Here is a 25,132-nt window from a genome sequence, read left to right as displayed (position 1 = left end):
TAGTCGAGATATAACTATTTAAAAATCTGGGGATGCAAAAAATCTAAATAGCCTACTGAGAAAATCACCTTTAAATTTGTTAAAAGTTCTTAGCAATGCTTATTACTAATCAAAAATTACATTTTGATATTTACGGTATGGAAATTTACAAAATATGTGCATGGAACATGAGCTTTACTTAATATACTAATGCTTTTTGGCATAAAAGAAAAATCGATCATTTTGACCCATACAATGTATTTTTGGCTATTGCTACAAATATAGCCTACCCTACCTGTCCTACTTGAAATTGGTTTTGTGGTCCAGGGTTACAAATCAGCATTAGAGTCCAAACTAGAGAAACTGAGTGAAATCTGCATCCCTGTCTGTTTAGGTTTTATGCTATAGATTTGAATTTAGCATTTAATGTTTATGACAGTGATGGGAGAAACGATTCTTTTTGAAGCTTCGAATCAACTGAGATCGATTGATTCGCAAAACGATTCACTGTTTCGAAGCGCTGCTGATCAAACTGTGTAAATGCAACAAAAACAAGCCAATACTTGATAAAAAAAACGTTCAAATGTTTATAACATTTGTATAACACATTATTTGCAATTAAAACCATCAAACAACATATGAAGTGTCTATATAATACGTTTTTTTTAAATTAATTTGCAGGGCTTGTTTTGTATGTTATGGAAGCCCGTTTCCACCACTGAATAAAAAATAAAAAGGCAATTGCTTTTTATCTCACAAATCTGACTTTTCTCGCAATTTCGAGTTTACATCTCGCAATTCTGACTTTTTTTCTCGAGATATAAACTTAGATATAAAGATATAGATATAAACTCACAATTGCGAGAAATAAGGTCAGAATTGCGCAATATAAACTCACAATTGCAAAAAATAAACTCAGAATTGATTTTTTTTCTTGCAATTGCGAGTTTGTATTTAGCAATTCTGACTCTTTTTTTTCTCAGAGTTGTGAGATAGCTCACAATTTCTCAGAATTGAAAGATCTAATCTTGTTTATATCTTCATATATCTTGCAGGTTTGATTTCATAACTCGCAATTGTGAGTTTATATCTCACAATTTTGAGAAAAAAAGTCAAAATTGCGAGTTTGTATCACGCAATTCTAAGAAAAAAGTCACCTTTTTTAATTTTATTTTTTATTCAGTGGGGAAACGGGCGTATATAAACTGTCCAAATTGGAGACTATTAAGTACTACCCTTCCTTTTAATTACACAAATGTCATTAAAATGTCTACAAACTGATAAAACTAATACAAGATCAGGAAAAACTACAGACGCTTAATTTTAATAAAAAAATCTAAACCATTAAAATTTCCAAAAGCTTCGAAATACTTCTGACGTAAAGAAGCCTCGTTAGAAATCACTTCTGCCCTACAAAGGCAAAGTGCAGTAACTACGCCAACACTGAAACTGAGAAAAATGCCTTTAAAGTTTCTACACCATATATGGTATTAGTTTGGATTTTGCAGTTACTGCAATTTTGACACTTTTGTTTCTCTGAAATGGGAAAAAATTGAACCAGGAGACTTTGCCACAAGACAAAACAGTTGTCACAAAGCCCATTTTAAGCCTTAACTCAATTTTGATCAAATGTGTAGTTACTGCGCTTTGCCTTTGGAGGACAGACTTGCTCTGATGTTTCGGAACAAATGATTCGCTGAGATTTCGAAGCTTCACGAAGCAGTGCTTCGAAAGCACCCATCACTAGTTCATGATTTTATATATAAAATCATGAACATACATACATAAATACATAAATACATAAAACTAAATACTACTATTAATCTTATTTTCCTGTAAGAACAGACGCGGCCATTTGTAAATTTTATGGGCGTGGCTTCCGGTCTCATCGGCGTCCTGGTATTTTTTAGTTCTGATGTTACAAAACAGCTCGTTTTGCTGCTTGATACTTAAATTGGTGTGTCTTACCATGTTATTTTAATGTGTTATCTTACTTATCTTATGTTACTGCAAATAGTTGTACTGTTACTACATGCTGATTTTCTTCTCATTATTTTCCTATAGCGGATAATGAACTGGAAGTCTCATCCGCGTTGAAGAATAAGGTGAATATGAGCAGTTTTACATTGTATTTTTTCTGAAGGTTAAGTATTCTTTCCTCAGTTACAAAATGAAGACCTTTTCAGAGTTTCAAGCCTTGTTTTGCGCCTTTTTGTGGAAAGTGCTTCTCTCTTTCTGTTCAGTAGTACCTGAGTGAAATAAACCTCCATCACAACCTCAACTGAGCAATCAACCCACCAGAAAACAATGCTCATTAAAGCAGTATATACTGCATTTCTTGCCATTTTTATTGTGCTTTTGTTGGTCAGAAAACAAGATGGACAACCCTATCTATAGAACATACTGTAGTCATGTAAATGATGTGTTTTATTTCATGTTTCGTCCTGCCATTGGTCGAGTAAAATTACAAAGAATTCAATTGCAATTTTCATTCTGGTTAAATATGCAGAACCCCTGATGTCTGCGCTACATTGGGAGAGAGTAAAGGGCGAAGGTCAGGGAAAGTGTCCACCAAATGAGCAAGTCAGTCACTAATTGACTTACTGGAATTCAAGCCAAACAGAACAGACTGTTAAATCCAGACATGAAACTCAATGAATCAGGCCACATATGGAAATCACTGAAATGTATATAAACTCCTGTATTTGGGGGAACAAAAAGAGATAAAGAAAGTAGGAGATGTGTGTAGTCTCAAGATTTCCAGGAGGTGGCACCATAGTGCTGGTTCAAACAGCGTTTAGTTCCTACAAACCTCAAAGAAAAGCTAAAAACGGTAATTACTTTTTGGCACATTTGTTCATTTTTCTTCACATCCTTTCATCTCCTGCTAGAACAACTATAATGCAATGTACACGACGTAAAATCAATATTGTGAAAGATGAAAGTGATGTGTACAGAACGAAAATCACAGCTCAGAAGATGAGAAGAGGAAAACTGGTACATATGGCTCAGAAATGCAGTTCTATGTGTCCAGAGTGGGACGACATTCACAAAAACACACGCTTGTTTTTGTTTTTCTCGATGAGCTGAAAAAAGGGAAAGTGAGAAATCAAATAGGTCATCTCTAAATTGAAAATTGAACATTTATGTACGATTTTTATGTTTTAAAAAAATATGAAGTGGACTTAACAAGTCTAATGTGATGTAAATCTGTGTGTATTTTTCCAGGGCTCATCTGCATTGGAGGACATGTAGAGTAAGTAATTCACAGTTATCGTGGGGCCCGACTCCAAACGGCCCCTCAACACCTTCATTCAAGCCCTTGTAGAGTCAGACAGACTGACGGTTTAACGCAGAGCGGCTGCTTTAGGAGCGGAGCTAAATAATAACTAGTCTTCATCTAGGACGAGAGAATACACTTCAGTCGGAGTAACCACCATATTCACACAACAGGAAATGAGGCTGTGAGGTGATCAAAGTACAGTCTGTTCAATCTTGTACTGATTTAAAGTCACAAGTCACATTTGATTTTCAAAACCCTCATTTTATGGTGGAAATGTGAGTCACTCAGAGAAAAAAATAATAATATAAAGGTCTTAGAGAGGTCTTTAATTCATTTGAAAAGTATTTATGCTTATTAAAGCTGCATGTTTAGGATCAAACAATAATTTTATTACAATTTTAAATAACTTTATTCTATTTGAATATATTTTAAAATGTAATTTATTTCTTTGATGCAAAGGAGAATTTTCAGCAGCATTACTTTTGTCTTCAGTGTCACATGATCCATCAGAAATCATTATAATATGATGATTTGCTGCTCAAGAAACATTTCTGATTGTCATCAATGCTGAAAACAGTTTTTCCACTTAATATATTTTTGTGAAAACTGTGATAAAGGATTCTTTGATAAATAGAAATCTTCTAGAAGTATCTTAACTGTTACTTTTGATTAAATTAATGCATTTTTGTTGACTAAAATAATTGATTTCTTTAAAAAAAAAAAAAAAAAAAAAAATACTCACCCCCAAAATTATGAGGAAAGAAAACTGACCTCTAAAATTCTAAGGGGAAAGGAAAATAACTGACGCCCATAATTTGAGGAAAAAAAAATTACTGACCCTCAAAAATTTGAGGAAAAAAAATAATTATTACTGACACCCATACTTTCGAGGACAAAAAAATTACTGACCTCCAACATTTTGAGCAAAAAAAAAAAAAAAAAAAACTCACCTTAAAGATTTGACCCCCCAAATTTTGAGGAAAAAATTACTGACCCCCAAATTTTGAGGAAAAAGAAAATACTTACTGACCCCCACAATTTTGAGGAAAAAAATGACTGACCTCCAAAATTTTACCTACTTACCTAAGTTTTGAGGAGCAAAAAAAATGACCGACCCTCAACATTTTCAGGGAACAAAATTACTGACATCCAAAATTTTGAGGAAAAAAAAAATACTGACCCCCATCATTTTGGGGCAAAAATGTATAATTTTAAATCTCTGTATTATTTTTATATTATTTTGAATTCCAAAACTTTTTAGGGGAAAAAACTGACCCCTAAAATTTTGTGAAAAAAAAAGTATAATTTTAAATTTCAATATTATTTTTTATATTATTTTCCCCTTAAAATGTTAACACCGACTTAAAAACGAATTTTTAACTAAAACTAGAAATCTTTTGTAACATTATAAAAGTCTTTACTGTCACTTTAGATTCCTTTAATGCATTTTTGTTGAATCAAATAATTTATTTCTTTCTCAAAAAAAAAAAAAAAAAAATACTGACCCCCAAATGTTTGAGGAAAAAAATCATTGACCTCCACAATATTGAGGGGGAAAATACTGACCCCCAAAATTTTCAGGGAAGAAAATAACTGACATCCAAAATTTTGAGGGAAAAAAACTGCTCCCCAAAATTTGAGGAAAAAACGGACCCCCAAAACTTAAAAAAAATAAAAATAAAAATACTGACCCCCATCACTTTGAGGCAAAAGAGTTAGTAACCTCCAAAGATTTTTAGGGGAAAAAAACTGACCCCTAAAATTTTGTGGAAAATGTATTATTTTCCCCTAAAAATTTTTACTTAATATATAATTTTAAATTTCTATATTATTATGACAGACTTAAATAGTAATTTTTAACTAAAACTAGAAATCTTTTGTAACATTATAAATGTCTTTACTGTCACTTTAAATTCATTTAACGCATTTTTGTTGAATAAAATAATTTCTTTCTTTCTCAATAAAAAAATAAATAAAAAAATACTGACCCCAAAAATTTTAAGGAAAAAAAAAAATCATCATTGACTTCCACAATTTTGAGGGGGAAAAATACTGACCCCTAAATTTTTGAGGAAAAAATATTACTAACCTAGAAAATTTTGATTGGGAAAAAAAACTGACCCCCAAAATTTTGTGGAAAAACATATATTCCCCCTCAAAATTTTAAATTAATATATAAATGTAAAATGCATATATTATTTATTAAATCTATATATTATTTTTTTTTATTTTAACACTCACTTAAAATTAATTTTTAACAGAAACAAATTCTAAAACTCTAAAATACAATCTTCAGCAAATCCCTCAATTAATATTCATTTTTCAATCTGTACATTATAATGTTAAAATGCCTAAAATCACAATTGTGTATCCCTAGCGAATTCAGGTTTAGAATGTCACTCCCATATTTAACAGTGTGCAGCATTAAGAAGAGGAGTGACATCTGTATTTACCCGCAGTGTGAACAGGCTGTACTTCAATCGCTCACAGCTTCTTTTTTCGTTTGCGTCAAGACAAATATGGCATCTACTCAGCAGATGGGGGTTTTTCCTACACAGTGTTACTGGCGTGCTTCATCTGATGATGCACTGAGAAGGTCTCGTCAACCTTGGCTGTTTGCGTGCGGCCTGATTTCAGATGAGCAATGGTGAAGCGTCAACTCTTTCTGCTGTCACAGTCAGACACATACACACATATGTCAGGTATTAAAAACAGGACTGATGGCGCACAAAAGAGAAATGAGCGTCTGGGTCTGCGTTTGTTCGTTTTAAATTTGCAAACAGGTCATGAATGCATCTGTTGAGCCCTAATGGAGGGTTGAAGGGGACAGGTGGGAATGAATGGCTTGAAATGCTAGCACCTTGTTTTGTGCAAATCACCCCCGAAAACTCCATACAAAGAGTAAAATCGTCACCTTTTTTGACAGGTGGTTAACTATGCATATATGCCAAACATTCATATATAGATCTATATATTTTTTGATTTTTAAAAATGTATATGAAAACTATCGTATATACATTGCTCGTGATTGATATAAAAAGCAAATTTTTTCGTCATTTGTCCATATATACAGCTGGGCGTCTTTTCCGCTGATTGTTTTTTCGTTAAATCTTTTGTCCTCAGCTTATCTTTTAGCTAACTGTCATTCTAAAATTCATTCGAAATAAAAAGTCTTCTAAGCATCATATTTCACAAGCTACAAAATCCACCTATGAGGAGAGGAAAAACAAATGAAACAAGTGGAATAAAAAAGGCCAAAACAAATAAGCCAAATGCTTCAGTGCTTACAGCAGGTTAACATATCAGCCATACGGTTTACAATTATAGATTCTGTCTTCTGCTTTCTTAATGAGATGTTGAACACCAGTCGTTTCCATCCAGACAAGCTGCAATATTCCAGATGTTTCTCATCCCACAGTGGTTCTGTCATGCACCCCTCACACACTTGTTTGCACGCACACTTATTGCAGAATAAACTTCTTATGCGAGATTAAGAAGACTTGTTTAGGTCAAATTTGGATAAGAAACTGGTGTGGCTGTGTGCATGAAAAGTGTTTCAATTTTGTTTCATATGAAAGAACATGATGAATAACAGACAAAAGAAGGGTTTAAAACATGAACACACTGTTAGAGCCCACTGTGGGATGTTCAATTAGAGATGGAAGACCAGGTTCTGTACAACTATACCAAAAACAAGGGGTGGTACAATGCGAATCGAACAAACCAGTCAACCGTCATTCCGTATGGTGATGTAATGTTTCATGCTACAGTCCATCGTAAAAGGATAACCATCAAAAATCATTTTCAAGAGTGTTTTTTTGTTTTTATATATATAATATCATATATAAGTTTTATATTTATGACAAAAATGTTATATTCATATATCTATATACTTTTTTCTGTCAAATATATATGTATATAATTGGTAAAAATGGGTAAATTATTGGTGGAATAAATCATCTAGGGAGAGAGACAGGTGTGCAGGTTTTGCACGGGTCCGTCCTGTTTGTTTGCTGTCTCTCTCCATTTTCAAAGCTATTTAAATACATTGAGATATTCTATCTAATGTCATATTTCCTTCGGAAACCCAAAGGTAAGAGTCTGATTATGAAAAAGCCACTAGTGTTGGTTAAACATTCTCCGAGTGTAGTACGTCCCTCAGCCAGAAGGGGGCAGGCGGCAGACAGAGAGGATCCGGCCACGCCCACTCTGCTCATCCACTCCTAAAAAAATACTCTGAAAGGCAACTGAACTTCCTTTTCTCCACAGCATCCCTCCTTTTTCTGAATGAATGACACGTAGCAGATAGTAAAGAAGAAAAAAATGAAATCGCGACTAAGGGATTAGTGGGTGTTTATCATGCTAATGAAACAAAGAATCAATTACGAGATGTTTCAAATAGGCTTCGTTCAGACAGACAGCAAAACAATGTTTTTGTTGTAATTTTGTAGTTTGGCTAGCAAAATTTTTTTCCGAACCACATTACTGGTGGTTTGAAATCAGATTAAACTCAGTGTGAACTGTTGAAATCTTATTTGGGATCAGATTTACACTTATTTTCTCTCACTTTTTTCCAATATGTGACCCCGGACCACAAAACCAGTCACAAGGGTCAATATTTCGAAGATTTATACCTCGTCTGAAAGCTAAATAAATGAGCTTTCCATTGATGTATGGTATTGATTGGTAGGATAGGACACTATTTGACCGAGATACAGCTATCTGGAATCAAAATATATTGAGAAAATCGCCTTTAAAGTTGTCCAAATGAAGTTCTTAGCAATGTAAATCACTAATCAAAAATTATCTTCATGGAACATGATCTTTACTTCATATCCTAATGATTTTTGGCATTAAAAAACAATTGATCATTTTGACCCATACAATGTATTGTTGGCTATTGCTACAAATATACCCGTGCTACTTACGACTGTTTTTGTGGTCCAGGGTCACATATAGCCCTAAAGATCAGATTGCAGTGTGAACAAAGCCGATTTAATCACTAAATCCACAGCCCCTCCCACACACACAGAAGCAATGTGATTGGCTGCTGGGAGTAGTGTGGGAGGGGCTTAGGATAGTGCTACAAAATACAGCATGGAGTCAACACCCACTATACTAATGATGGATTTAGAAAATAGTGAGACTTAAAACTGAAGTGTGTAATTTCTGCAGCAATTGGAAATTGTGAAAATAATTATTGTGTTTAAATGTTTTCCAATCTGGAATTGGTTGGACTAACACTGCCAATGTTGGTGTTTCGGATTGGTTGGAAAGCTCAAATAAACAGAGCAATGTATTCAGAATATTAAATTGCACTCCCAGAAAAAAAAAAAACTTCCAATAAGCACCATTTGAAAAGCTACACATTTGTACCTTATTTATAGGGTTTCAAAAGGGAGGGAAATTTCTGTGAACTTTCCAAAAATGTCCGGAAATTTTCCACCTCTTTACAACCCCACTTATTTAGCCATAAAGGGTGCATAATAGTACCTTAAAAGTAGGGGTGTCCAATCCTGCTCCTGGGTTTAACTCTAGTTCTAGTTAAACACATCTGAAACAACTAATCAAGGTCTACGGAATCACTAGAAACTTCCAGACAAGCTAAACTCTAGGAAACTGGCCCTCCAAGAGCAAAATTAAACACCCCTGCACTACATATTATAGTAGCAAAAAGGACCTATTAGTAGGGATGTGCCCGAATCTGAATACCGTGTTCAGAAAGGAAACAACGTGTACAATGGAACCCCAAAAGGGAATAAATTCAAGATGGGACGAAAAATTAAATTTCGATGCTTTCTCTTGCAATTATACTGTTTTATAATTACATTGTATATCACTTTTGAATGCGTGTTCATGTTTTACTTATACTTTAGACATTCACAATCACATGTAGTTGTTGTACACATGTAGTGTTTTCACGACGCGTCATCGATCGGCCATATTGGCGGCACTGAGCATAAACAATGCCACTAAACTGAACGAAACTCGCATATTTTGCTGATTATTGCCACTGAAAATCGTCAGTTATTGTTATGTTTTGGGCTGTACTAATCTGTCAGACCGGGAAAACATTTGGAGTACTATAGACTAACAAAAGTTATAACGAATCAAGGAGAGGAGTGCAAACTGAATCAGGATTTCCAGGGCTATAACCTTGACAACATTCATGTTTGTTCTCATCATTTCCAGTCATGTAGGTAAAATATTAGGCTAATATCTTAATTAATACTGCTCATACATATCTTTACCACTTATTAACTTTGGTTGGTCAAAATATTACGCCCTTTCCTGCTTACCAAGTCCATCTCTATATGATTTAGCAGCTCCAAAACATCTTTTCCCATGGTTTAGAGAGCATAAATTAGCTGAACAATGTATTCAGTAGTACATTAACCGTGCAATGTTGTTTACGTCTGAGTATCGCCAATATGGCCGTGTATCCGTGTAACTGACCAAATCGTTATGTAAGTGCAAACCATCTATATTACAGAGCCATTCGCCATCATATGTAATAAGTGAAACTCTTTGTACTGTAATGGAACAGGTGGTTAACCATGTGCCTTTAGTGGCTTTGTAGAACGCCTTCTTTGTTCTCTGAATACGGAATCACTATTCAGGCACATCACTACCTATTAGTACCTAAATGGTAGCTATATATTAATACCTTTGAGAACAAAAAGTGTTGGAAAGTAGAAGTATATTAACATCGAAATGACACACTTCAGATTTAAAGCTGAAAAACTGCATTAAAAATGACAAGAAAAGCCAAATAAATAAGAAAAGAAAACGGTGTTGAGACTAGCTACAGGTAGAGGGAGGCGCGTGGTCAACTCTCCAGCAGCTGTTTAAGGGCGCGCTCAATGTTCATGCGATGACCGACGCGTGTCACGCCCAGCTCAGCGAAGTCCTCCTTGGTCAGAGCAGGCAGATGGGAGCCCTCGATCTCATGCTCTTGGAATCGCTCCCGGTGTTCAGACAGATTAATGCTGGCCAGCCAGTCGCCAACGTCATACTTGTTCCACAGGTGGAGGGGCTTCTGGTGGAACGGCCGTAGGGTGAGCAGTGGGGAGGGCATGCCTGGGGAGGGGGCAGGCGAGGGAGAACGACTCCGCGCGCTGGAGCTCCTCATGACAAAACGCACTTCTTTCGGTTCGTGAGGGAGACTGAGGCTAGACGACTTAAGGATGGTGGGGGGTGTGATGGGAGAAGTGGCCAGACCGAAGCCCCGGATGGGTCCCAGAGGATCCGAGCGGTCTGGGGAACCGGGGCTGGGTGTCCGCCGGGTCACTGGGTAGCGGCTGCCTGGTCTGATGGTGTAGGTGGTGCCGTAGCCTCTCTGAGAGATAGTATGGAGCTCCCCCAAACTGCTGAAGAGTCTGAATGTAGGGAATAAAGGAAAAGAGAAAAGGAAGGGGGCAGAGAGGATGAAAGTAAATTTTTTTGAAGTGAGAAACAGCAGATTCTGTGGCAGTGAAAGCATCAGCTGTGTTAGGACTCTACACTCTTTGAGTTAGACGTTGTTAGTGAGGTGTTTTATTAATGCGTTTAGCTGTAATAGTAGAAGTGCAAAGGTGTTACAGACCTGCGGAGCAAAGTTAGAAAGAATACATCATAAGATTAAGGAGGATCTTGGATTTCAGTTTTTTAGACTTCAGTCATACAACAAAAATGTTGTTTTCTCTATAGTCAGTATGACGTAAAATTCACCCTATTTACACTGTAAAAAAGACTTCTTAATGAGTTTTAATGCCTTTTTTGAATCATTTACAGCGAAAAGATCTAAAAATCCCTCAATTTACTTGTGAAGCAAACCACATATGTGACCCTGGACCACAAAACCAATCTTAAGTAGAACAGGTATATTTGTAGCAATAGCCCAAGACACATTGTAAAGGTCAAAATTATAGATTTTTCTTTTATGCCTAAAATCATTAGGCTATTAAGCAAAGATCATGTTCCATGAAGATATTTGGTAAATTTCCCACCGTGAATATATCAAAACCTAATTTTTGATTAGTAATATGCATTACTAAGAAGTTCATTTGGACAACTTTAAAGGTAATTTTCTCAATATTTTGCTTTTATTGCACCCTCAGATTCCAGATTTCCTAACAAACCAAACATTAAAGGAAAGCTTATTTATTCAGCTTTTAGAAGATTGAAAATTGACCCTTATGACTGGTTTTGTGGGTCACATATTTATTTTTCAAGTGTTTCAAATTCCAATTCAAATACAGTATTCAAATTTTCAAAAATTCCAATTCAAAAAGTTTTTTCTTCTTTGTCAATATGACATCAAAATTTACCCTATTTACACTGTAAAAGGGACTTCTTAATGAGTTTAATGCAATTTTTTTTTACTAATTTTCCATTGAAAATATAAAAAAAGCCAAAATTTACTTGTGAAGCAAACCAAATATTTATTTTTAAGTGTTTTAAATGTATAATTTTATATTAAATTTTAAATATTTAACATTTAAAGTGTTTTCCTCTTAGTCAATATTCGTCATCCATATTGACTATTAGACTATTAGACATCAAAACTTGCCCTATTTACACTGTAAAAACGTTTTTTTTTAATGAGTTTGCCTTTTTTTAATCATTTTTCAAATTTACTTGTAAAGCAAACCACATATTTAATTTTCAGTGTTTAAACTGTAAAATTGTATTTTAAATTTTAAGCATTTAACATTTAAATATTTTCCATTTTAAAATTCACTTTAATAATTTTAATTAATATTTAAAATTTAAAGTGTTTTCTTAGTCAATATGACATCTAAATTTATCCCATTTACCCCAATTACTTATATTATGAGTTTAATTAGTTTTTTTTTGACTCATTTTCCAGTGAAAATATCTAAAATCCCTAAATTTACTTGTGAAGTAAACCACATATACTATTAAGTCTTATTTTCATGCATTGTATCTTAAATACAAGTGTATTTTCTCTTACTGCACTGGCAGACTTATTTTTTAGTATTAAAAAGTACTGGTAACAATTTATAATAATTGTTTTATTTGTTAACATTAGTTAAATACATCTGTAGGCTTCTAGGATTTTTTAGTTTGAGATATTAACATACTATATGTTCATTTCAACATTGAATATTACAACATTAAAAGTAAATGTTTTATGTTAATATTATTTAAGGACCTTGAACTTGAGCTAACAATGAAATATTGTATTTTAACTAACATTAACAAAGATTACTAAATACTGTTACTAATGTATTGCTCATTGTTAGTTAATTCATTAACCAATGTTAATCAATGTTAAAAACTAATAGGACCTTATTGCAAAGTCTTACCAAAATATTAAGTGCACGAAGACATCTTATGGTGTGTTGCTTCTCAAGTAAATTTCATTTTAAGGATTTCTAGATATTTTAAGAAGAAAACTAGACAAAAAAGCCTAATTTAAATATTTAAACAATGTAAAATTGTGTATATTTAAATGCAATTAAGTTAAAAAGAAAAATACTAAATGCAAATCAACTGACCAGATGAATATAAACATTCGTTTTTAATTTCAATTTCTTACACTAAATTCATTAATTTAGTTTGTTTTTTAGTTATACAGGCTATAACTGTAACTAGGTAGAAGAAACTCACTCTCCACTTAAAACCTGCCTCTTTGAGCAATGATGCAAAGGTCAGATGTAATTACTTAGTTAACAATCAATGGTAATGACTGGGGTGTTACGTGAGTTTGAATGCAATCTAAATGAAATGTAAAACATGGACAGATTTACACAGATTATATGAGCACTACAGCAGAACACTAAAAGCACAACCAAACATGCAACACATGAGAAATAACAGAAGACAGATGTGAAGACATGCATAACATCTCAACCTTCAAATCTCTTTCTATATTAGTATTATTTTAAAAATACATGACTAGCACCCCGGGTGAAGAGGACAGAATTTATTTAGCAATATAGGTGCAAGCTCTGATCATTACCCCTCAAAAATCTAAACAAAAACTAACATCCTATCCTTAAACTAATCAAATCCATTTGCCCTTGTAACTTGATGATTGAGAAAAATTAAGCAGCAAATGAAAAACATGGAAAAGCTGGGCTTGAGAAAGGCCTGGCCAAATTAGCATAAGACAGTTCAGTAGATGAGGAAGGGTGGATGATGATCAGGGCTTGACTCAGAGGCATGGAAACAGAAAAAAAGAGAGATGAGATGATTCATGCGCACTTACACAGGTGCCCGGCTCTTCTGGGCTTAGCCTCAGATTCAGCTCTAGACAGAGCAGCGTAGCATGCAAAGAGAGAGAGTGAGAGAAAGAGGGAGAGAGGGAGATGGAGAAAGAGAGAGAGAAACAGAGAGAGAGAGAGAGAGAGAGAGAGAGTGAGGGGCAATGGGAGAGAGAGAGCGGTCGGTTAGCATCAGTCCATGACAGAACAAAAACAAACACCACACACTTCACATCCTCAACAATGTCAATCGAATGCAAACCAAATGCGTAGCGACACAGACCAGAGTGCAGCTAGCCCCAGACGCCAGCTTTCAATAGCAGAACGTGCACATATAGACACGATGGTGTGACATTAAAGACAGCATTTCGTTCGAAACATCCTCTGTCTGGGGTAAGATGCTGTTCTGGTCAAATGAAACCAAAATTAAGCAAAACGAACAAATATGCATGAAAAATAAACAATGCATAAAACATGTGCAACAGTTTTTCTAAGAAGAAGCCGGAGCTCACTGTGTTAGCATGATTAATGGATGAAAGTGTCAATAAACTACAGAAATGAAACACTTGGAGAGAATGAAAAAGAACGATTACGCAGACTGATAGGAATGAGATATTATTATGATGTTAGCTTATACAATAAGAAAGACAATTTTAAGCTGCTTCAATTCAAATACCATACAGTTTTAAAAGAGCTTTATAGAGGGTAGCTCAAAATTACTGATAAACATGGGTTAAACACATTCGTATCACATGATGTTGTAAGAAAAAAAAACATCAGTCACACATGGACCCACATACATACTATGCACAGTGCCAAAGAGAAGCAGGCCACAGGGAAAAAGCTCACTGTGTTAGATGTGACAGAGTTTAGAAGGTGAGAGGTTGAAGCTTGAGATGGTGCATGCCCTCAGGCCATCTGTTACCTTGTGAACACCCAAATGGCAATAGACACAGATTTAAATAAGTGCTTCATGGTTTAAATGAAATTTATGTCATAATGTAGTTGCATCACTGACACTGAAATTGATGACCAAAACAGATGAACTGAGAATATGTGACAATACTGTCAAGTGACAGACATTTTGGTGATTTGCCAGGGTGGACAAGGGAACACAGAACCTGCAGAAGTGATTAATATAACACAGAACAATCAGCAAAAGTGATTCAGTATGGGATTAGTGGATGTTAAAGAATAGAAAATAAAAGGAATGACGTTTGATTTACCCTAGTTGCTAAAAGCTAAGGTTTACTGTCTTCCATGTCCTTGTCACATCTGTTGAAATATAAATGACTTTAGCTGTATTTGAGGATATAAGCAAATAGTACAGAGCTGATGCTTAAAAAAATCAAGATTTTATATGAAACCTTTTAATGAAACATTAATTATTTTAACTCAAACTGTCCCTGGTTATGTGTATTGGTGTATCTACTGAAAAGTCTACAGTGGTGGTCAAAATGATTAGAACTCTAGTAATTTCACCAGATAAAAATGGTTTTAAGTTGGTTATTTCTTTTTTTGTTGTAGTGTGTCAGTAGGAAATATTAGTTTACCTTTCCAAAAATTCATTTTAACATTAATTGTAACAATCCAGTTAGGTTTTTGTTTGCACAAGGAGTCTGACAACAGCCAGTGCTCCACACAGACATCTGATCTTATCATCATCCAGTCTGTCTGGAATGACATGAAGAAACAGAACAAACTGAGACAGAATAAATTCAGAACAACTGTGGCAACATCTCCTTCAAGAGATCTACCTGCAAAACAATGTGCAAGTGCAACTAGGGCAAAGCTGCTTAAACGCAAAGGATGGTCACACCAAAAGTTGATTTAATTTAAAGAAGTTCAATTCCAGAACAAAAAAATTAGAGATAATTTACTCACCCCCTTGTCATCCAAGATGTTTATGTCCATCATTCTTCAGTTGTGAAGAAACAGTTTTTTGAGGAAGACATTTCAGGATTTCTCTCCATATAATAGACTTCAATGTGCCCACGAGTTTAAACTTCCAAAATGCAGTTTCAAAGGGCTCTAAACGATCCCAGCCGAGGCAGGGTCTTATCTAGCGAAACAATCAATCATTTTCTAAAAAATGACTAAGACTATTTATGTACTTTTTAACCTCAAAAGCTGGCCTTGCCTAGCTCTGCATGAACTCTGTGCATTCTGGTTCAAGACAGTTAGGGTATGTCGAAAAACTCTCATCGCATTTTCTTCTCCAACTTCAAAATCGTCCTACATCACTGTTTTCCTTTTTTTTTTTTTGTAAAGGGTGTTTGATCTTCTTCGCACGTTCACTTTGTAAACACTGGATTGGTACTTCTGCAGTGATGTAGGATGATTTTGAAGTTGGAGGAGAAAATGGATGGGAGTTTTTTGACATACCCTAACTGTCATGAACCAAAATAGTTCTCACAGAGCTAGACGAGATCAGTATTTGAGGTTAAAAAGTATATACATTGTGCATTTGCTTAAAAAGTGACTGATCGTTTCGCTAGATAAGTGCCGTCTTCCTTGGCTGGGATTGTTTAGAGCAATTTGAAACTGCATTAAAACTTCTAAACCATAGAAGTCCACTATATGGAGAGAAATCCTGAAATGTTTTCCTCAAAAAATATAGCTTCTTATCGACTGAAGAAAGACAGACATTAACATCTTGGATGACAAGGGACTGAATAAATTATCTGTACATTTTAGCTTTGAAAGTGAACTACTTCTTTAATAGTTTAACTGATAAAGAAAATCTATTTATGACATTATTTTTGACAGCATCCTCATTTTACAGCATTTTTACACAAGTGCCTAAAACTTTTAACAGTATTGTAGCTTTGCAGGTAGGTCTCTTGAAGCATCTTGGAGACGTTGCCACAGTTCTTCTGCATTTAGTCTGTCTCAGTTTGTTCTGTTTCTTCATGTCATTCCAGACTGACTGGATGATTATGGGATCAGATCTCTGTGTGCAAACAAAAATCTCACTTCATAATTACAATTAATGGTAAAATGAACCGATAATTCCTACTGACACATTACGACAAAAAATAGAAATAACTGACTTAAAACCTGTTTTAGCTGGTAAAAAAACAAGTGTTCTAATATTTCAGTAGTTTATGCCACCACTGTATATCTTTCTAACTATTGTCTACGGGTTATACGGTAGAGCTGTGAAATCAGCCTGAGGCTGTTCTACGTTACTTACCAGTGGTCGTCCATTGCTGAGATAGTTCTGGGGCTCCAAACGTCTCAATGAAGAAAGCATGTTAAACGTTAACACTTAATGCTTCTTTATGAGTAAGAAATTTTAAGGTTCTGGATTAGCTTTTGTTTAAATAAAAGTTAAAGAAGACTGCTCTTTAAATCTTGTGAAACTCTCGACAGACACATGTTATGTGATTTTCAAGAGGATTTTTAATATGCTGTTTATGTTCATTTTATTTCATATTAACCGTGGGTTTTGATTAAACATGCCATTTAAGCAATAGAAAACTTGCATTTGTGGTATAAACTCTTTAGAAAAGGTGTTGAATTCTTTTTCATGTAAGTTTTGATTTGGTTACAAAGTGCAAAGTTGACACGCATTTAGTCTTCTCCAGGATCATGCCTTACCTTGCACCGACCACGGGCGATTTCCTTCCGGGGTCGAGTGAAGCTCCAAGCGGCTCCTCCCCAAGTGAGCGCGTGTCCTTGTTCAGCTGCTGCAGCCGGGAGCTGAGCTCGCTGATCACAGTGGGCTTGCCTTCCTCTGCCCCCGAAAGCGCACGGGGTTCCACGGGGTCCCCCCACAACTTGGAGCGTCTCTGGAAGAGGTAGCGGGGTCTGGCCGGGCCTGAGGCTCCCGCAGCAGCAGCCAGCGCAGCCGCGTGCTGCTGTGAGAGCAGTTCGCTGTCGGATGACTGCTTAAGCAGGGGGTCCCTGAATGTCACCGGGCCCTTGCTGAGCTGGGACTTGAGCTTTGGCTTTGGAGGCACTGGCGGCTTATCAAGAATGAACGTCTGGCCATCTGCGTGGGTGGTGTAGGTGTCCGTGGGCTCGCCGCTTTCCGAGGACAGTGTGGACATACTGGAGACGGTGGAGATGGTGCTCGTGGTCTCCAGGTGGTGATCGCTGGAGCTACGAGTGTCTACCTCTTCCACCCCGGAGTCAGCAGCAGACTCTGGGCCCAGGTGGGACTCAGATGGCTTCCCTGAGGCTGCTTGCGGGCCACTGCTAGCGGGGACCTGTGCTGCTGTGGCGACCGCTGCTGGAGGGGCGGGGGGCGGGGGTGGAGCTAAAGGGGTTGTCTGCGCCAACGTAGGAGCAGGAGGTACTGCAGTTTCTGGTGTCTTTCCAAGAAGGCCATTGGAAAATTCGTCCGGTGGAGGAACCACACCGATTTTGCGGAGCTCCTCACGCGTCTCCTCGTCACTGGAGGAGAGCATGGCGGGTGGCAATGTGACCGTATAGGGTTCCACGTCCTCCTCAGAACTACCCTGTACCAGGGTTTTGTCTGAGGCTGGGCTGGGAGGTGGCTGGGAAGCTGGAGCTGTGGCTGGAGGCAGGGTGGATCTCGAAAGAGCATCGGAACCTGGGGACTTAGCACGTTTGATTTCGGCCAACATGGGTTTTGGGCTCTCCGACAACGCCCCCTTAGAAGAAGGGACAGTGTGCTCTGGGCTGGGCCCCACTGCCTCCCCATTACTCGTTGCATGAACCATGATAAGCCCAGCAGTTTTCTGCTGGGACGTGTCCATGATGCTGATGATCATACTCTTCTTGTCCTCAATTTTCCTTTCCTCCTTTGTTTCTGTCCTTGCTTCTAACTCTTTCCTGGTGGATATGGGACTTCCCCACTGAATTTTGCTTATGGGGGCAGAGGTCTCGTAAAGTCTTTTCGTTGCAGGGGAAAAGGGAGGTGAGGCAAACACCCCCTCACCCTCTGACCGCTCAGCCTCTTTGGTCTGGGTCTCCATATACAGCACCCCTCCAGCAGCTTCGTGTTTAGTTCTGGGCTCAGGGCTGCTTGAAGGGGACTGACTCTGGGAGGTTAATGCCCGTTCCCTTGCGGCCAGCGCAAGTGCCAATGGAGAGTTGGGGTCCAGGGGCTTGCCCGTCAGTGGGTGAATGAAGGTGGTGCCCCCAGGAGAGGGGCGCAACGCCAAGGCGGGTGGAGGCAACTGTCCAAGTTCACGTGTGAGCATTCGTTCATCAACAGAACGGGATGGTGTGAGTGAGGGGGCCTCTGGGGGTGGTGCCGAACTGCCCTCCATCGTGCCCACTGATAGGAAGACTGTGGATTTCCGCCTCTCCTCCAGACGACGCTCCCGGTCTTTCACAGCATCGGCAATGGCGGCAGCGAAAGGTCCCTTTCCTTGCAACAGCCCCTCAGCCTGAGCTTGACTGCGTTCATGCAACAGCTGCTGCTGCTGCTGATAAAAATCAGCCCTGCTGGTATGGTGGGCAGCCAGGCGCCCAGAGGGTGAGTGCTCTCTCGCATGGATGGATGCCAGTGCTAGCGAAGCTCTCTCCTGGGCATCTTCTACCTGCAGTTGCTTTACAAGCGGGCTCTTCCTCCGCTGCGGCTTGCTCAGAGGCGGTGTGAACAGGCCCACGCTGAACTGGCCCACATTGGCGTAGGGGTTATCGATGACTCGACCTTTCCGCTTGATCCTCTCGGGTGGAGTTGAAACAGGACCTGGCCTGGGGATGTCAGTAGGCTCCACCGGAAGGTGGGAGGAGTCCTGCAGGATGATCATGGAGCGGGCTTTCTTTTGCCTGTCCATGTGGGAGGCATGGCGAGGAGGCTCAAACATCTCAGCAGACATCGTCTGTGGCAAAGCGTGCAGTCTTGGTTCAGAGCCTGGTTTAAAACTGGAACGGCTGGGGTCGTGAATGCGGCCAGGGGGAGGAGGTGGGCAGAACGAAGGAGGGGGTCCGGTATCTAGATAGTAAAGCGATGGGGGAGGTGGGGGAGCCGTTTGAGGAGGTGGAGGGATGCTATGGCTGTCTCTCAAGCTGTCCGTCATGGAGGAGCTCCGCGGAAACCTGTGCTCTGCTGCCAGGGCAGACAGTCGATCCTCTTCAGTTGCTCCTGCACGGACAGACAGACAGATGCATAAAAATGGATGATGAACAAGTATGCAATAGTTTAGGTCTTTGGTCTTTAATTTAAAGAGCAGGCCATATGCATTTACAAAAAATATACTTTTTGCAGTTTGTAACGTAGCTTACAAAGTAAACAGTCTGCTCGATACCACAGCAATACAATCTGAATATTTTTTTTTTTTTTGTATTTGTGAGTTCAACACGGGATTCGCTAAATGCTTGTCCATGAAAGACAAGTCAGTACCTTCTTTATTTGGACCAACAAGTGTCTCTGAACCACAACCTGTAAGTATGATTAATACGTTATGTGTGCATTTTCAGAGCTCAAAGTATCAAGTTTTTGGTGCTAATATGTGATGTATACCTAGTTCAGTTATAGGTTTCCAGGTAAACCACAATCTTACTGAAATAGTTCTGATAATTTGCTGTGAACCCACTATTTCCTAACCATGTGTTGATTAATGTAGACTGTTGTTTTTTCAATTACTTAATTTAATCACAACAGACTTGGCCAGCTGACTAATCAGAGCAGATCTGGCTAATGGATAGGAGGGGTTTACCAACCTTAAGCTCTGAACTGCTTCAAGCGAATCATTTTAAAATCACTGCAAATATTAAATGTATATTCTGAGAAAATTACAATGTTTTCTTAACTTAGATGCATTTAAACCTGTTGTAGGGGACTTTAACACAATATTAGGGCACTTTAAAATACCATATGACCTGCTCTTTAACAACTCTCTTAATTCTTGGCATTCCAAATGTGTGTTAAGTTCTGCATTTAAATGCATTCAGATTTGAGGATCAAAGAAGGATCAAAGAAACTAGAACAAAGCAAAGCACTTTTGCTATTTCAAATTGAGAAGTGTATGTAAAAGATTCCTGAAGGATTACCAAAAGACTTTGTTCTAGCCATGCTTTTCGGCAGCTGCATGTGGGCTTTTTCCAACGCTGGGTGTAGAGCACCATGGAGAGCAAGTCCTTGCCGCTCAAAAAGAGACTGCACAAAAAAAACATTTAGAGTTGAAGTCAAATCTGCAAAATGTTAACTATTTTATCAAAATAAGAAGGATCATACAAAACGCATGTTATTTTTAATTTAGTACTGATCTGAATAAGATATTTCACACAAGACGTTTACATATTTATAAAAATTACCCTGTTCAAAAGTTTACATAAACTTGATTCTTAATACTGTGTTGTTACCTGAATGATCCACAGCTGTGTTTTGTTTAGTGATAGTTGTTCTTGAGTCCCTTGCTTGTCCTAAATAGTTAAACTGCCCGCTGTTCTTCAGAAAAGTCCTTCAGGTCCAACAGATTCTTTGGTTTTTCAGCCTTTTCATGTATTTGAACTCTTCCCAACAATGACTGTATGATTTTGAGATCCATCTTTTCACACTGAGGACAACTGAGGGACTCATATGCAAATATTACAGAAGGTTCCAATGCTCACTGATGCTTTAAAAGGAAAAACGATGCATTAAGAGCCAGGGGTGTACAGTTTTAAACGGAATGAGCATGTGTAAATTTTTCTTATTTTACCTAAATATCAAATAATTTTTCATTAAGTACTGCCCTTCTCAAGTTACAGAAGATACTTACATGTTCCCCAGAGGATAAAATAAGTTAAATTTACCCTGAATTCAAAAGGTTTTCATCCACCGGCTCTTAATGCATCATGTTTCCTTCTGAAGCATCAGTGAGCTTTGAACTTTCTGTTATAGTTGCATATTGAGTTCCTCAGTTCAAAATCATACAGTCATTGTTGAACAGGGCTCAAATACAGAAAAACCAAATAATTTGGGGGACCTGAAGGATTTTTCTGAAGAACAGCGGGCGGTTCAACTGTTCAGGACAAACAAGGGACTCATGAATCATTTAATCATTACTAAAAAAACCCAAAACAAAACAAAAAAACGCTGTGGATCATTCAGGTAACAACACAGTATTAAGAATCAAGTGTATGTAAACTTTTGAAAGGGGTAATTTTTATGAATTCAACTATTATTTTCTTATGTGGACTATATGTAAACATATTTTATGTGAAATATTTTATTCAGGTCAGTACTACATTAAAACAACATGCATTTTGTTTGATCCCTCTTATTTTGAGTCAAATAATTAACATTTAGCAGATTCTGCAAGATGTATGTAAACTTTTGACTATGTTTAAAAGGGTTAAGCTAGAATATTTTGGCACAATATCAACAAAGTGTTACTACTGGCTACTGTTATTGCAAAAAGCTTCATCTCTGCTGAAAGGACCAGCATAGGGTATGTTGTGTTTTGGATGCTTGTATACAGCAAAACTCTGCTGGTACATTAGACCTCCATCAAATCTGCATAAAGCCAGTTTTTCAGTTTTGCAATATAAAGCAAAGAAACATGTTGGCTTTGGAACTCCATTGTGTACAACATATCTAGTCAATGCTGCTGAAATAGGACACTTTCTGATCATTTCATCTTACACTGATTTCTGCTGGTGTAATTCGGCGACTGGTAGGACGTTGCTTCACCGTGGCTGCTCTGTAGTCTGCTTCCACCTTTGGCCTCAGTACTGTCTCCTGAGAGGCCAAAATCTCATCTAGCCTTTCTGTTAAGAAACACACATATAAAACCATGTCCATTATAAACGCCCACACAAATAGTGCTCAACAGGTTGTAAAATGGATCTTATTTGATCACATGCATTGAAACAAAAAAGGCAAAATAAATATGAAATGAAAACATTAATGACATAATGCAATTTCACAGTGCTTCTTATTTATGACAAAAGGTGCAGTATGACAAGCTCGGTTCCAACCCATAGACCTGCCTGTCTGTTACTGTCTATTTGACAATGCCCTACACAGGATACATTCATATGTTTTTATGACGTTTATCAAGGTAGTGCATGTTCGCAAAGAAAAACAATTAAAAAACAACACAGATGGAGGCAAGAGTGCATTCTGTGTGAACGGTCCCCAAGGCAGCCTCCTAACTGAAATAGAACCTCATAAGTGACTCATTTGGAACACTCCATGTGCCACGCAAATAGAATTCCTTGTGTGAAGTACGAGAGGTGAACTCACAATGGATTTCCAATTTGGCATTAAACATGGTGCTACGCTAAGAGTGTTGAATTCAAATACGCATGAAAAACACTTAGCACAGAAATACTAATATAAGTTTTAAAAATTTGAATGCTATAATCAATATAATTTAGTTTAATTTAGAATCTTTTCAAAACATTCCAGCAGATCCAAAACATTCTATTTTATAAGAGAGCACAATTTTATTGCCTTTGTGATGGGAATGCCTAAAAATACTGTTTAGGTAGGCAGCTCACTAGGTTTTGGAACAGAGCTAAATAAATCATATTCCAGCATGAGCAAGGTGAAGATGGTTGCATACACATGCTTCTGTGATTTCGCTGGCTTCTAAAAACCTCAACTCACCTCCTCTTCTCCTCCTTGCAGAGGCTGAGCATGAAATAAATGTACAGAAAACTTCTCCATTAAAGTCTCACAGCAGCAAATGTCTGTCGATATGTGTTTCGGCGTGTGAACGCGAGTGTGAATGCGTGTAGCAAACTCAGTAAACTCAGAGCACAGATTGAGTGAGAGAGGAAAAGACAGCTGATGTTTTTAACAGCCCAAATGGCTGCAGGAGGGAGATGACACAGTTAATAAATAAACAAGAAAGAGCAACAGAGAGAGAGAGAGAGACAGATAGATGTTGCATCCAAATGAGTGTGCATGTGCATGTGGGGAATAAGATGTGTAAAACTATCAGTTCTCCTAATTGACTATTTAATCATCTGAATGATTATCTGAATAGTTGAAGGAAACCCTGTTGCCCAAAATGTCCATCTACATAAGCACATAAGCTTAAAATCCAAGGATGTGCACTTCATCACCAATGGATCGTCTGCAGTGAATGGGTGCCGTCAGAAAGAGAGTCCAAACAGCTGATAAAAGTATCACAAAAGTAATTCACACGACTTCAATACCACAATAAATGTCTTATAAAGTGAAAAGCTGTAGGTTTGTAAGAAACAAATCCATCATTAAGTTATTTTAACTTTACCGTGGCTTCCAGCCCAAATACAAGTCCATAATCTATAATAACTCTAATATAGAAAAATAGATTTAGGAGCATGTTAAAAAATCTAGCAAAAGGATTTTTCCTTGTTGAAAAATCTAGCAATAATATTAAATAAAATTTTAAATGAAATAAAATAACTCTTGATATTATCTTAATACCCCCCCCCCCCCAGAAAAAAAATTGATAAAAATATAAAAAACTCCAGTCCCCTCAATTCATGTCCTTGTTGAAAAATCTAGCAATAATATTAAATAAAATGAAAACACCTTTGATATTATTTTGATAAAAAAAAACTTAAATTAAAATATAAAAAATGATTGAAGATCATATTTAATGTCTAGTCATTTTCCTTGTTTCAAAATCCAGAAATAAAATAAAATAAAAATAAGTGTAGTTAAAAATAAGTGTAGTTAATGCATTTTGCACTTGAGAGACTCACTGTTGAACATAATTCATAATAACGCTTCATCTAGTGGAAAAAAATCCCCTGTTGCCCTTTCACGTCAAAATCCACTAAAATATGCATTGTTTTAGCTTGTAAACAAAGCTTGGTCTGTCAGAAGAGACAGATTTTTCACTGGAGAAAGTAGTATTTTGGATATAGGACAACAGTTTTAAAATCTTATCGACAAATTTGTTTCTTACATTTCTCTTCACAAGATGTTAACTGATGTACTGGAGTCATTTGGATTACTTGTAGATTATTGTGATGTGTTTATCAGCTGTTTGGACTCTCATTCTGACGGCACCCATTCACTTTAGAAGATCCATTGTTGATCAAGTGATGCAATGCTACATTTCTCCAAATCTGTTCTGATGAAGAAACCAACTTATCTAACATCTTTGAAGGCTTGAGGGTGAGTACATTTCAGCAAATTTGGAAACTATTCAACCAACATAGCACATGTTTTTGTTTGAGGGCATCTTACCTAGTTCTTCGAGCTCAGCGGTCATGCTTTTGGACCTCAGGGTGAGGGTGGTGCTGGGCGCTCTTTTTGGAGGCGGGGGCGCTGTGGAGGAAAGGCAAGGAGTAGATGAGAAGACAGGATGGCGTGGTGAGGGGCCTTCGCGGCTGCTACCCATTGGCAGCTGCCAGCGCTTTTTCACCATCTTCATCCGAAGCTCAACGTATCACACTGCCGTATCACGATTAAACTCTCTGCTTCTGCCTTTCTCTTTCTGACATGCAACATAGAATCATGCAACTATCAGCCCAGAAACCAACTTGCGTTCTTGGTGGCCCTCCGACGGTAGAAAGAAATTCTCGTCTCCCCAAACCCTTCATATCACATTCAGCCTCTCACAACCCAATCCCTTTATCTCTCAGAAACGAAACCTGCTGCTATTTCCAAAGCATGCTATAAACTCCCAAGCAGCGATACGAGAAACACCAAGAAAACGATCAGAGCTCCAGGAGATCAGACACTTCTGTTGTCTCAGAAACATCGGCGTAAAACTCCTCACTCCTTCAGCTAACAACCTTGCAGACCAGA

The 25,132-nt window shown here is 37.5% G+C and overlaps 2 protein-coding genes across 2 annotated transcripts in view; both read right to left on the bottom strand.

Annotated features, from left to right (window-relative positions):
* Positions 1 to 2,322: 2,322 nt before the first annotated feature.
* On the bottom strand, positions 2,323 to 15,420 carry LOC141346218 (SH3 and multiple ankyrin repeat domains protein 3-like). The gene is made up of 3 exons (XM_073851122.1): positions 14,700 to 15,420; positions 13,479 to 13,519; positions 2,323 to 10,641 (listed from the first exon to the last, which is right to left on the bottom strand). Exon 3 carries the CDS (start codon positions 10,392 to 10,394, stop codon positions 10,092 to 10,094), a length of 303 nt encoding a protein of 100 aa, XP_073707223.1. The 5' UTR covers positions 10,395 to 10,641; positions 13,479 to 13,519; positions 14,700 to 15,420; the 3' UTR covers positions 2,323 to 10,091.
* A 1,645-nt stretch (positions 15,421 to 17,065) lies between these two features.
* Positions 17,066 to 25,132, bottom strand: part of shank3a (SH3 and multiple ankyrin repeat domains 3a) — a 287,571-nt gene continuing 279,504 nt past the window's right edge. Inside the window, exons 17-22 of the mRNA XM_073851121.1 lie at positions 24,569 to 24,655; positions 22,991 to 23,014; positions 22,022 to 22,146; positions 20,446 to 20,551; positions 18,837 to 19,537; positions 17,066 to 18,752 (exon numbers count right to left, since the gene is read on the bottom strand). Of these exons, the coding sequence (XP_073707222.1) occupies positions 17,073 to 18,752; positions 18,837 to 19,537; positions 20,446 to 20,551; positions 22,022 to 22,146; positions 22,991 to 23,014; positions 24,569 to 24,655 (2,723 nt within the window). The 3' untranslated portion in view covers positions 17,066 to 17,072. The remainder of the gene's footprint in view (positions 18,753 to 18,836; positions 19,538 to 20,445; positions 20,552 to 22,021; positions 22,147 to 22,990; positions 23,015 to 24,568; positions 24,656 to 25,132) is intronic.

Source organism: Garra rufa, chromosome 11 (genome assembly GCF_049309525.1).
Source record: "Garra rufa chromosome 11, GarRuf1.0, whole genome shotgun sequence".
In the NCBI taxonomy this organism is placed as follows: Eukaryota; Metazoa; Chordata; class Actinopteri; order Cypriniformes; family Cyprinidae; genus Garra; species Garra rufa.
Note: the sequence above shows the minus strand (reverse complement) of the source record. Positions and strands in the feature narration are given on the sequence as shown.